This window comes from Urocitellus parryii, chromosome 8 (genome assembly GCF_045843805.1).
Source record: "Urocitellus parryii isolate mUroPar1 chromosome 8, mUroPar1.hap1, whole genome shotgun sequence".
In the NCBI taxonomy this organism is placed as follows: Eukaryota; Metazoa; Chordata; class Mammalia; order Rodentia; family Sciuridae; genus Urocitellus; species Urocitellus parryii.
The window spans coordinates 44,490,412-44,505,074 of record NC_135538.1 but is presented as its reverse complement, the minus strand read 5'-3'; the positions used below and the strand labels follow the sequence as shown (position 1 = coordinate 44,505,074).

At 31.4% G+C, this 14,663-nt stretch overlaps 1 protein-coding gene across 4 annotated transcripts in view; it reads right to left on the bottom strand.

Moving 5' to 3' along the window:
* The window catches only part of Cep85l (centrosomal protein 85L), a 216,661-nt gene that overhangs the window by 50,896 nt on the left and 151,102 nt on the right, over positions 1-14,663 (bottom strand). For all 4 annotated transcript variants that reach the window (XM_077802191.1, XM_077802192.1, XM_026394093.2 and 1 more), the window contains 2 exons: positions 13,127-13,248; positions 8,419-8,536 (listed from right to left, as the gene is read on the bottom strand). In XM_077802191.1, coding sequence (XP_077658317.1) covers positions 8,419-8,536; positions 13,127-13,248 — 240 coding nt within the window. The remainder of the gene's footprint in view (positions 1-8,418; positions 8,537-13,126; positions 13,249-14,663) is intronic.

The following is a 14,663-nucleotide window of genomic DNA, read 5'->3' as shown; positions in this document are numbered from 1 at the left end:
TTGTGTGTCTTCTTTAGTGAGCTGCTTGTTCCAAATCTTTTGCTCAGTTTTAAAATGGTTTATTTGGTTTTCTATTATTGAATTTTAAGAGTTCTTTGTATATTTTGAATAATACTTTTCTATCAGATGTATCTTTTTCATATAGTTTCTTTTATCTGTGACTTGTCTTCTTATTCTATTGCCACTGTTTCTCACAGAGCAGAAATTTTTAATTTTAATGAAGTTCAGTTTATCTATTATTTCTTTTAGGGATTTTGTCTTTTTTTCTGTATCTAGAAAGTCATTTCTATAGCCAAGATCATTATGTTTTCTGCAATTTTTTTTTTTAGAAGTTTTCTACTATTATGGTCCATTTTGAGTAAATTTTTGTAAAGAATGTAAGTTCTGTGTCTGTGTCTAGATTCAGGCTTTTGTTTTTCTTTTTTGCATATGCATGTCTGTTTGTTCCAGCATCATTTGTTGAAAGGACTACCTTTGTTCCATTGTATTGCCTTTGCTCCTTGGTCAAAGACCAGTTGACTATATTTGTGTGCTATTTCTGTTCTCTTTATTTTGTTCCACTGATTTGTTTGTATATTCTATCATTGATCCTACACCATTTTGATTACTGTAGCTTTATTATAAGTCTTGAGTCACTGTCAGTCCTAAGTTTTGTTGTTGTTCTATAATATTGTGCTGGTTGTTCTGAACCACTCCATATAAACCTTATGATTAGTTTGTTGATGTCCACCAAATAACTTGGTGAGATTTTGGTTGGGATTGTATTGAGTCTGTAAATCAAATTGGGAAGAACTGACATAATAATTTCCAATATTGTCTTCCTATTTATAAACAAAGACTACCTCTATTTTGTTTTTATGTATATTTCATCAGAGATTTTTAGGTTTCCTCATGTAGATTTTGCACATATTTTATTAGGTTTACTTTTTTTGCTAATATAAATGATAATAAGTTTTAAATTTTTATATTCCATTTGTTCATTGTTAATTGATTTGTGTATGTTTTGCTTTACATTGTATGGTTTTGCTAAAATTACCTGAGTTCCAGGAGTTTTTATTTTTTGTCAATTCTTGCAGATAATCTACATAGATGTTCATGTCATCCATGAACAAAGATAATTCGATTTATAATTTTTTTCCTTTTCATCTTATTGAATGAGCTAGGATTTTCAGTATGAAAAGCAGTGTGGAGAGAAAACATTCTTTCCTTGTTCTGATTTAAGTAGGAAACCTTTTAAGTTTCTTCCCACTAAGTTTCATGTTAGCTATAGATTTAATTGATTTCTTTAATATTTTTAGTTTGCAGAGTCTTATTATGTTGTCCATGCCGGTCTCCAACTTCTGGATTCCTGCATCAGCTTCTTGAGTGCTGGGACTACAGGTGGGCACCAATATGCCAGGTCTTTCTGAGTTTTTAATCATGAATGGACACTGGATTTTGTAAAGTGCTTTCTCTGCATTTATTGATATGGTCATGTGGTCTTTTTCCTCTTTAGTCTGTTGTGATGAAGTACATTAGTTGAACCAGCCTTGCACATCTTGGATAAATCCCACCAAGTAATAATGAAAGGGTAAAGTTTCTAAGCTGGAAAGCTTGAATGTAAAAGATTAGGTATTATTAAGTTCCTCTGTTACACCCAGAACTTGGAATTCCTGAGATAGTTAAAACAACGCCCTACTGGCCATTTAGCCTAGGGCCCTGTGCAGTTCATCACAGGGCCCGAACCAATCAGTTTGAATGTGTAACCCGCTTACGAATGACCAATCACCCCCGCCCGACCTGTTCCCGCCAATCACATCTCAGAGTTGTTGTTCAATTTCCCCGCGCCTCATGATGATTTGTTCTGATGTATGCAAAGCCCACCGCCCTCTCCAAAAAGTATACTTAAGCTCCACCTGACCTCCATTCTGGGCTCTGGGCTGCTCTCCCTTCTTGAGTAAGCACGGAGCCCCAGCGCGCTGGAATGGATCCCCAATAAATCCCCTTTTGCCAATTGCATGGAGTAAGTCTCTTGTGTGGTCTCTCCCTCCGACGTTCCGCCGGACCCCCCCCCTTACAATAATATAGAATTATTTTTATACATTATAGCTTTGATTTGCTAATATTTTGTTTTTTGCAAGTTCTTTTTAATGAAAAGGATTAGATTTTATTAAAACATAGATCAATGATACATTCTAAACAATGTAGTAGAACATTATATAATACCTGTAGTTAAATATAATAATCCTCAAGAAAATCCTTTTTTGGGGGGTGGGGGGTCTCTGGTTTTACTTTCTTGTAATGTTTGCCTTGTTTTTGTCTTATTTTGGTTTAGGGAAGTGCTGTTTTCATAGAAAGAGAAAAGTAATTCCTCTTTTTCTGTAATCTAGACAAAAACTGTAAAGAATTGGTATCGTTAGTTTCTTTCTTAAATTTTGGGGTGGTAGTGCCAAGGATTGAATTTAGGACCTTGTACATGCTATTGTGCAATCTGCAGCTAAGCTAGATCCCAGCCCTTAAATGTTTGAATTTACCACTAAACCCATTTGGGCCTGGTCCTTTCTGACTGGGAAGTTATTACTTCCTGATTTAATTTCTTTTATAAAGACAGCCCTAGAAATTAACTCTTCTTATGTGAGTTTGGCAATTGTGTCTTTCAAAGAATTATCCATCTCATCAAGGTTAGCAAGTTTTATGTACATAATGAGATTCATAATAGTCCTTTTTTTTATGTCAGTGAGATCTGTAGAGCATGCCCTCTTTCATTTCTGATATTAGTAATATATGTTCCTTTTTAATTAGCTTTGCTAAAGGCATATCAATTTTGTTAATCTTTTTAAAAAACATTTTTAATTTTTTAAACCAAATTCATTTTTATTGCTAGTTTCATAGCTTTCTGCTCTAATTTTTATTATGTTTTTCTGCTTCAGATTTAATTTTTTCTACATTTTCAAATTCCCTAGGGTTCAGTCTTAGATGATTAATTTTAGATCTCATTTTCTAATATATATATTCAGTTAAATGCTATAAATTTCCTTCAAGCATTACTTTACTTGGATCTCACAAGTAAAGTAATGCTTGAAGTAAAGTAATGCTTATTTTCATTTAGTTGAAAATATTTTTAATTGTTTCATAAGAGTTCCTATTTATAGATATGTTGTATAATCTATAAATATTAGAATTTACGAGCTATCTTTCTGTTTTTTATTTCTAGTTTAATTATACTGTGGTCTAATTAGACCATAGTAGGTAGATAATTTCTTATCTTCCAATATTATTAAGGTATGTTTAAGACTCAGAATGTTGTTTGTCTTGGTAAATGTTCCACATGAACTTGAAAAGAATGTGTGGTGCTGCTGTTGAATAAGCGGTGTATAAATATCAATTCATCCAGTTGGTAGATGTGATTATTTAGATCGGCTACCTTCTTTGAATTTTTTTTTCCCCTTTTGGGTCTTTCCATTTCTTATAGAAAGTTGTTAAAATCTTCAACCAATGGGTTTATCTATTTCTTCTTGTAGTTCCATAAGTTTTTTCTTTCATGTATTTTGACATCTTATTGTTAATTACATACATCTTAAGTATTGTTCTGTCTTTTTAGAATATTGACCATTTTGTTAATTCCTAATAACTTTCCTTGCTTTGAAGTCTACTTTTTCTGGAGTGAAAATCTTCAGAGAAGTAGTTACACAGGACACATGGCTGGTTAGAAATAATAATCAAAGATTCCAATTTTACTTATTACACTAGTTTAACCTCCTCCTCCCTGCCTAAAAACAAAACCAAATGAAAATTAAAAAGCACATATGAACCAGAGACTTGAAAACTAGACTTTATCAACTGTGTAAGAAAAAAATCTGCACCACAAAAATGGGTTCTGTAAGCAAGACAAATTATAATTGAAATTTTACATAAAATTAATCATAAAGAAATCTAAGGTCAGAATGTTTTAATTTCTACATTTAGTAACAATCTTTTCAGCATTTATCTACCTTCTCTAAATTTCATACATACAATCACTTCCTCTCTGTGGAGAAATACTTTCTTTCCTTCAGTTCTATCATAGCTCCCCTGCCCCAGGCTTCATCACAAATTGTGCTCTTTTACTATCCTCCAAACTACTGTTCTTCCCTGCCTTTAGTTCCAGATCCCATTTCTTCTCATTGCACAAACATTTCCTTGAATACATAATCATGCCCAAGGCTTCAACCATCACACACTTAAACTAAGGACACCTAAATCTTTCACCTCTGGCTCAGACCTTCAATCATGAAAATCAACATCATTCTCAACCCAAAACTGACAACATGTAAATTTAATTATTTTTCTTATCTAAATCTATTTGTAACATAATAGTCTCCATTGTGATCACTGATACCTATAAATAACTGTCCCATCAGATACTAGGCAATCATTATCTATCACTCATCACATAAATAAGTCACTACATCTGGTTCATTTGACTATACTTGGTCAAACATGTTTAATAAATACTCTTCCTTTCATCCTGAGCACTGTTTTAAAATTTGGGTGTTCACTAAACCTTTGGGCTACTGATTTACCTTCCTGACTGGTTTCCCTATCTGTAGTACCATCTATCTTAAATATAGTCTACATTATGCTACCAAAGTAACCAAACTTGGATACTTGGAGAGTAAAAGAGGGTGTTAAATAATATTAATACAGCAAACCTGAGAAAGATAGGCCCTTTACTGTCTCAGGTCTTTGATAACATGTGGCCTCTACTTACCTCTTCAACCACATCTGTTAAGACTACTTTTCTCTCATTTTAAACTTCATCCATACAGAATAATTTGTAGTTTTCCAAATGCTTCATTTCCCCTCATTCCTCTGGGCCTCTTCACATCTTGTACAGTGTGCCTCAAACACTGTTCTGCTACTCCTTTCACCTGGCTAAATTCATTTAGCTCATTGGTTCTCAGATTAGATATCACTTCCAACAGTGAGACTACTCTGACTTTTGGAAGATTAATTTATACGTTCTCACAGAACTTCATATATAACCACTTTGGGTACTTCCAATATTTGACAATAGTCTGTTGTTTGCCTTTGTTTCTTTTAAGAGTACACATTCTTTCAAGCAAAACCAAATTTATTTACATTTATATTACTAGAGCTGAAATAATATCTTTTCCATAGTGAATACAAATAATTTTAATGTAAATGGATAAATTTTGTATATAGTCTCCTTCTACAGGATTTGAGATCCATGAAGATATAAATTGTTCTTTACACTTGTGCCTCCAACATTTAACACATTAGATGATTAATGGTTTATAAAACAGGCTTGTCTGTAAAGGTGGAACTTATTAAATGCTTATCAGAACCAAAGGACTTGGTAGCAGAAAAAAAATAAATGAAAAATAGAAGAAAATGACATAAATGGAAAGAAAAAGGATAGAACAATTCATTAATAAAGTTTAAAAATACACTTCATTAAGCTGATATTTTCAAGGTATACATGTATATGGAAAAAAGAAACCTCTTCACCTAACAAAAGAAAAAACAGTTCCTTCATATTTATTTTTCCCATAAGACCTTCTAACTGTAGATTTAAACTTAATATGTAGATTTAAACTTAATATGGTTTAAACCAAAATTTCTAAGTATAAACTGCTCTTTAATGCTATTAATCATAAAAATTATCTGAAAAGTTTTCAGTTTTAGTAAAACACATGGTTCTTGTGTCCAGCAATGAGACGTGTAGTAATATCTACTTTTAAGGAGACATCTTAATTATAATCTTATTAAGTTTTTAATAGTCATGAAAATTACTTCAAGAATGTTTTCCATCTATAAATTAATAAAATTTTATAAATTTTACAAATTGACTTCACTTTAGAATATGCAGAATAGAAGTCTAACTTTGTTTTTCAAATGTACTAAATGGAATTATTCAAATTATGAAACATAAAAATTTTGTGAAACAGAAAATAAAAATTTTATGAAATACAGAAAATTCTATACATAAAAAATTAATGTTAAGATCTCAGGTAAAAATTATTTTGCTAAAGAAATGTTTTATTATCACCTTATTTCTTCTATCCTTTGCCATTTTATTAGATTTCTATATCTAGTTCATAGAAAAAAGCTTACCATCTATATTTATTATACCCACTTAGTATTTTCCTTATATTACCTTTTATAAACTGTTCTGACATTTTTAAATCAATTTTAATTATATTTCAATTCTCTATGTGATTCAAAATTCTAATATTTTTAGCAACACCTTTTCCATATCCTACAGATAGTTTTATCTGACCTTGCAGACTAACATGGAGAGCCCTCTGAAAGTTTCATCTGACCTTGCAGACTAACATGGAGAGCCCTCTACTGGCCTAGTGTTATGCTTTAAAAAAAAAAATTCTTTTTTTAGCCCTCAGATACCTATTTTTACATTCTTTTGGTAATATAACCATATAATTCAAGAAAAACTCTTATTTAGAATACTGATTTATAAGAAGAAACTGGTTCTACTAAAATTACATTAACAAATTAACAAATCAAATTAGACTAGATACACAGCATAAAAATACTATTAATCTCAGTACTATACCATAGAAGCTTGTTATTATGTGATTAAAGTCATATGAAAATCATATATAAATGAAGTATTTTGATTTATTAGTAACTTAAGTATAGAAAGCAAGCTGGAATCTTTGTTAAATGCCTCTGCCTCAGGTAAATCCAACAGTTATTTGTTCTTCAATATTTTCTGATTCCATATCTTTAATATTTATAAGTAACATACCGAAGATACAATGAAGGAAAAATTCCACTTCAAGTAATTTTTTTTAAAATCTAGGAATAAAACCTTAACAAAGAGGACCAAATTTTCCAAAAAAAAATAGAAGTACATATCACCAGAAAGCTAAATCAGGCCTCACTTTTGATCCCAATAAAAACACCAACACCCCCCTTTTGGGGAATAAATGTGTCAATAAAGTTTATATATAAAAACAAAAAGAAGTGTTAAGGAAAACTCTTAAAAAGTAACAACTGGAGAAAATAGCCCTTCAGCTAGATAAATTTTGTTACAAGGTCTCACAGATCCTTACACTGTTATTACAGGGAAAACCAACATTCACATTTCTAGACCCAGGGCCTAGATACTGCTTTATCCTAGCGAATACAGAATATTTGCCGGGGGTGGGGGTGGGGGAATGAATGAATAAATGTGCTTTCACATATGGTTCCTCCCTCTGTAAATTCTAAGATCCACGAAAGCAGAAACTTTTCTTCACTTTTGTCACCTCAAAATTTAACACAGGGGATGTTTAATGATTGACTTTTAAACGGGCTCATTTGTAAAGGTGGAAGTCATTTATAAAATACTCATTAGAATTTGAGTTTACAGTAGGAAAAAAATGGAGGAAAAAGAAACAGGATTATATAAATAGAAAATGACAAATTTGGAAAAACATATTGTCCAATCAAAGTACAGACAAAAGGCTAATTTCTTCTATACATAATTTTTATTTTTATGTATATTGTTTGTATAAAAACAATTAGCAAACCCCCAAAACCTAACAGAAAAATGAGCAAAGAATATGAAAAGATAATTCAAAGAAAGAAATATGAAGCAATCTTTTAATATCATCACTATTAAGAAATATATGTTGAAGCCATATGGAGATAACTCCCTCCAATCATGACTTTTATATAACTTAACAAAGGGCAAAAATTCCAAAAGTTTGGTAACAGATTCTGTTAGTATGGCCGAGAGGCAGGAAGTAGAAGAGGGGAAGTCATACATAATGCTCTCCTGAATGGCAATTTGACAATATCAATAAAAATTACAAACTTCATAAAACACTGAGAAGTCTTATCTGAAAAGTTTTCAGTTTTAGGAAAACACATGGTTCTTAAAAAGAAAAAAATAATTTATGAAAATATTTGCACATGACTCAAAGAATATTTATAAAAGGCTATTGAGAGTATCATTTATTAAAGATCAAACAGAAAATAACCCAAATTTTGGTGAACAGAAAATAGACTGACTAAATGCATGCTATTTTTCTAAAATAGAAAGGAAAGTAGTGTTATCTATGTAGTGATATGAAAATAATAACTGAATTTTATACAATTTTAAATAATATAAGGGAAAAAACAAGATGCCAATGCCCATATTGATATTTCTTATAAATACAAGGGCATAAAATATATTTACATCTGCTTATATGTATCATCTCTGAAAGTATAAGCTAGAAACTGGTAACAATAGCTTCTGCTGTATGTGGGATGAACTAGACAAAAGGAAGATTATAGTTGGACACCTTTTGCCACACATATAAATATGAACCATGTAAATATACTAATTTAAAACCTTCATTTAAAATGTCCTGATTTTATAAGCTAGGTATATCATTAATACAATTTACTATTAAACAACAACTACAAAATCCTCTGTAGTCTTACCTGCAAACTAGCCACATAAGAATCTTCATAATTTACATAATGCCCTAACATGGCATGTTGTGCCCGTAGTTCATTATCCCTTATCTTCTCATGTAGGTGGGTGATTTGTTGCTTTTGCCTATAAAATACAAATTGAGATCATATTATAAAGAATGTACTTCTCTAAGAAACAGTTAAAAGCAATTTTAGGAAAAAAAAAAGCAATTTTAGTATTTAAAAATTTTACATGAGATTTTAAAAGCACTATAAATTTTAGAAACCATAAGAGGGAATTTGTTTAGTTTTTTTAATATGCAGAATTAAAGTTTAATTTATGCATACTCTGGAGTAGTTCTAGTACTTGTGCAGAATGTGGTCTTTAATGGATATTCTTTTTTTAAAAAAAGAGAGAGAGAATTTTTTTAATATTTATTTTTTAGCTTTTGGTGGACATAACGTCTTTATTTTTATGTGTTGCTGAGAATCGAACCCAGCGCCCCACGCTTGCCAGGCGAGTGCGCTACCACTTGAGCCACATCCCCAGCCCACATAGATATTCTTTTTAAATTCTAACAACATCATGCTTTGCTTTCTTTCTTCTTGCTACCTAATATAATAAATGTTACCTCCTAGTCTGAAATGTCATTATTTAAAATTATTATTTTCATTCATCCAAAATCTACTCAATGGTTTATACCAATTAAAGTTATTGATAATGATAATCTCATTGTCAGGGGAGAAAGCTATTTTTATAAAGATCGCCCAACCCAATTACCATTCTAGGAGGATCATGAGGTCAAAGGATCAAAGCCAGCCTTAGCAATTTAAAAAGGCCCTAAGCAGTTTAGTAAGATCCTGTCTCAAAATAAAACATTTAAAAAAGAAAGCAGGGAAGTGGCTCAGTAGATAAGTACCTTTTGGTTCAAACCCCAATACCAAAAAAAAAAAAAAAAAAAAAATGGAGAGAGAGAGAGAGAGAAATACACACAGAATAAACAAACAAACAAACAAAATTAAAGTCTCAGAATCTATCAGAGAGCTAGGGGATACTATTATAAGAGACCAAATACATGTTAAAAAAAACTGGAATCCTCCAAGAAAAGATTTTAAAAAGTGAGGTAGGAACACCAAAAAATATTTATATATATTGAATCATAATTTTTCCAAATTTGCTAAGAACCATAGGCATCAACAGATTTCAAAAGAAAGCATGTGAACCCAAAGCACAAGTAACATGAAGAAAACTATAGCAAAGTACACCTTAATCAATGGCTTAAAAGCAGTGGTAAAAATCTTACAAGTAACTAGAGGGGAAAAAGATAAATTAATTTAGAGAGATAAAGGTAAAGAGGAGAAATTTCTCATCTGAAATAAGAAAAGTGAGAAGTGCTTTAAAGAACTAAAATTTAAAAGCTCTCAAGTTTGAAATTTTTAACTTTTTATTTTTGCTGTGACAGATATCAAATTCTTTTTCTCAACTTATGTTTTTTATTAGTGCATTAAAGTTATGTATAATATTTGGGTTCATTTTGACAATGTATGATTTTATACACACAAGGAATTTAATTTACCACATTTCAGTCCCCGGTTCTCCACCCTCTTTCTCTTCCTTCTTCCTTTCCCCTCTTCTTCTTCCTCAACTCTACTGGTCTTCCTTTCATTTATTTACGTATAAAAGTGGAATTCCCTGTAGTATATTTATACATGGACATTGCATAATTTTGTCAAATTCATCCCACATTTTCTCCCCTTTCTTGTCCCTCCTTCCTCCCCCTTAATCTGCTTCTACTACACTGCTCTCTTCCCTAAATCTTAATGATATACAATCTCCTTTTTTCTCAAATATGAGGGAAAACATTTGACCTTGATTTTCTGAGTCTGGCTTATTTCACTTAGCATGATGTTCTCCTGTTTCATCTTGTTATTGAAAAATGCCATAATTTCATTATTATGGATAAGTAAAACTCCATTGTGCTTATATACACCACATTTTCTTAGTCTATATCTATTGCTAGGCGTCTGGGCTGGTTTCATAATTTAGCTATTGTGAATTGTGCTGCTACAAGCACTAATGTGACTATATAACTATAATATAGTGATTTTTAGTTCTTTTGGACAATATCAAGGAGTGAGATACTTGGGGTCTTAATAGTGGTTCCATTTCTAGTTCTTTGAGGAGTTTCCTTACCTCTTTCCAGACTGGCTGTACTAATTTGCAATTCCACTAGCTATTATGAGTGTACCTATTCCTCACCAGCATTTATTATCATTTGTATTCTTGATAACTGTCATTCTGACTAGAGTGAGATGAAATCACAATGTAGTTTTGATTTGTGTTTCCCTAATTGTTAAATATGTTGAACATTTTTCACAAATTTATTGGTCATTTGCATTTCTTCTTTTGAGAAATATTTGTTTTTAGTTCTTTTGCCCGTTTATTTAGTTTGGAGGGGTATTAAGCTTTTTGAATTCTTTTTATATTCTGGATAATGATCCCTTATCAGAGGAATAGCTGGCAAAGATTTTCTCCCATTCTATAGGTGCTCTCTTCATGCTCTTTAATCATGTCTTTTACTGTGCATAAAACTATAATGCCATCCCACTAATTGATTCTTGGTTTTATTTCTTGATCTTTAGGGGTCCTGTTAAGGAAGTTGGTAACTGTGCCAATATGTTGGAGTGTTGACCCTATGTTTTCTTCTAGCAATTGCAAAGCTTCTGCTGTAATTCCTGTCTTTGAGCTGCTTTGCTTTGATTTTTGTACTGGGTGAGAGATGGGGATCTAATTTCATTCCTCTACATATAAATAGCCAATTTTCTCAGATCAATTTGTAAAAGAGGTTTTTTTTTCTCCAACATATATTTTGGAATCTTTGTCAAGCATCAGATGTTAAGTATGTGGGTTCAACTCTGTGTCTTCTATTCTATTCTACTGCTCTTCTTGTCTATTTTGATGGCAGTGCCATGCTGGATTTTTAATGTAACTCTATAGTGTAATTTGAGTTCAGGTATTGTGATGCCTCCAGTATTTTTCTTGCTTGGGATTGCTTTGGATATTCTGGGTTGCTTAATGTTCCAAATGAATTTTAGGACTGTTCTTTCTGTGAAAAATGTCAGTGGTATTTTGATAGGGATTGCACTGAATCTATACAGTGCTTTTAGTAATATGGTCATTTTGACAATATTAATTCTCCCTTCCCATCTTATAAGGTAGTTTTTGATTTCTTTCTCCAATGTTCTATAATTTTCATTTTAATTTTTGCCTCCTTGGTTAGCTTAATTTCCAAGTATATGTATTTTTTTAGGTTATTGTGAATGGAATGGCTTTCGTGATTTCTTTCTCAGCAGAATCACTGTTGGGGTATAAGGAGCTATTGATTTATGAATGTTGATCTTGTATCTTGCTACTCTGCCAAATTCATATATCAGGTAGTATATTAGTTTTCCTTTACATATATTCATTCATTTAATCATCATGCTATAAAACTGGATGGAAGAGGAGAGCTGCTTAAAATGATGGTCTTCAAAAACTTCATTTTTAAGTGGTGAAAGTCCTTTAACTGAGGCAGATGAGTAGACCAAAGTGCAAAAGGTCAGGCACTTCATTCAGAATCATCTAAATAGTTACAATGGCAAATATAATAAACAATAAACTAGGTTTCTTGTTTTTATGAGTTGTTTTTGAAATTAAACTATACATGTTTTCTCAAGAAATGGGGCACATTTAGGAGCACAGTTATTTTTCCTAAACTTTTATTCCACTTTGACCTAATTATCCAACAATCTATTTCAAAGGATTTGACCTAATTATCCAAACATCTATTTCAAAGGGCATAAATAGGATAAAAAAAGCACATTTTTCTCATAAATGCAGGTAACCTGATATTTTCAAAAATAATATCTTGCAAATAATTTTTAGAAAAGAGATTTGGAAGGTATGATCAACCACACCACATCCCAAATTAAAAAGCTCAGGACCTTTACTCTGGTTTCCATCCCAGAGTAATTCTAACTAATGATATTTTGAAGTCTATTAGTTTAAAAGCTGCTGGTTGATAAAAATATTCTTCTTCAAACTATTTCCCAATTACCACAATACACAATTATCCCAAAAGTATACATAAATGATGTAGAGCCAATATATGTCAAAGAGAATATAATCAAGTAACATTAAAGTCTACTGCTCAGAATAATCAGGAAACTAAGTATAAATTAATTTATTTTTCAGAGATTTTAGTACAAAAATTTTGGAATGTCCAAGAAAACTTCCATAAGATAAAAAGTTATTTAACTTTAAACATCATTTTCATAGTTTCTGTGGTTCAGACTTAACATACATTAAAGGAAATAATGACTTTTAAGTAGTTTTCCAAATTCATAGTCCCTAAATGTTAAAACAAAAGACAATATTCTGTAGCTCTGATAATTCATTAGCTTTGCAACTAACCTGCTACATATATAAAAAACACACAGAGAACCTTCCAAATAATAAGTTAACACTAAAGTGAATAAAGATGATAGAAATCAGGCATACCAGCAGGTGAGAAACAAAACCTCTGTTCTGAGAAGTCTTGCTTTCCCCTTTATGGGGACTAGAGAGGGACAAAGGTGCCATCAATGAATTTTGTAAATTGTTCTCTAATTTAAAGTAGTGGGTGCAAATGTATTTGTTTCATTAATCTACATTTCTATATACCTGTAATATTTAGTAAATAAAAAACAGACTCACCGATCAATTACAATCTCTTTCTGTCTTAGAAGTCCTTCTTTTATTTTCAGCACGGATTCCCACTTACTGAAATCCTGAAAGCCAGAAGGTGAATAGCTTTGACGAGATGATCCAGTCAAAACCTGAACAAACATGTTTATACTATTAGTATACTAAAAATTTCTAAATGGAATATTTACATACCTTTAATATTTTCACAATATTCATTCAAAACTAGAGCAGTCTCTTTGATTTTTAAAGATTATCTGATATCACATTTGTATTTATAACATAATAAAGAATTTCAATAAAGTTCCAAGGAAATGTACAAGTCTAATGAAGACCTGATGACAACAGGACATTTAGTCTGGCTAATGTAATACCATATATGAGATCTGAGTCTCTCATCACCTTGTGAATGTAGAAGCTTTCTAAAAATAAGAGATTAATTATTGCTTCAAGAAGTAATACAATAAAAGAATGTGTATCATGGCTCAACTAAACACATTACAAAGATTACCAAAAAAAATAAATGCAATATTTATAGTATTCTGACTTCTAATTGTCATGCATCATATTTTATCATTTAATTAAAATTTCAAAATCAGGCATGTTTTAATGAGGTAGTACTTATATCCACAGAAAATATGATTAGTACCCAGATATAATTTGGATGATTACTAGTCTCCAGTACAAATTATAGAATTTAGAAAAAATATACTTAGAATTTAAGAAAAATTTCAGATATTTAAAGTAAAACAATAAAAAGCAATATGGCAGACATACTCAAATTTCTACCAGTGAAACTTTTTTTTTCATATAGGTACCATGTGTTTGTGTCCACTCCAAAAGATTATGTTGACATCCTAAACCAGAAACCCTCAGAAAGTGACCTTATTTAGGTCCAGGCAGATAGAGTCAACTTAAGATGAGGTCTTTAGGATGAGCCCTACTCCAATACAATGCATCTTCAGAGAAAGGTGAAATTTAGACCCAAACACAGAGGGGAGACTATTTACTAAGAGACTCAGAAATGGAACATGAAGACATAAGCAGAGATTGAAGTGATACATCTACAAGTCAAGGAATACCAAAGATTGCCAGTAAGCACCATAAACTAAGAAAAAGACATGGGACAGATTTTCCTGCACGGCCCTCAGAAGGAAAACAAATCTGCTAACACCTTGATTCCTAACTTCTGACTTCCAAAACTGTGAGAGAGACAATAAATATCTGTTTAAGCCACCCAGTCTGTGATACTTTGTGTGGCTGTTCAAGTAACCTAATGCAATTGTTAAGTCAAATAAAAACATAAGTGGTGCTTTACCATTGAGCTACACCCTCAGTCTTTTTATTTTTTATTTTGCTAAGTTGCTGATGGTATCACTAAATTTCTATGGCAAGCTTAAACTTGAGATCTTCTTGCCTCAGCCTCCCCAGTCTCTGGAGTTATGGGCATGTGACACTGCTACAGTAATATTTTTAATCTTTATTTTTCAAAGAAGCTATTGACAAGGCCTAATTCTTTTTTTTTTAAGTTTTTTTTTTTTTTAGTTGT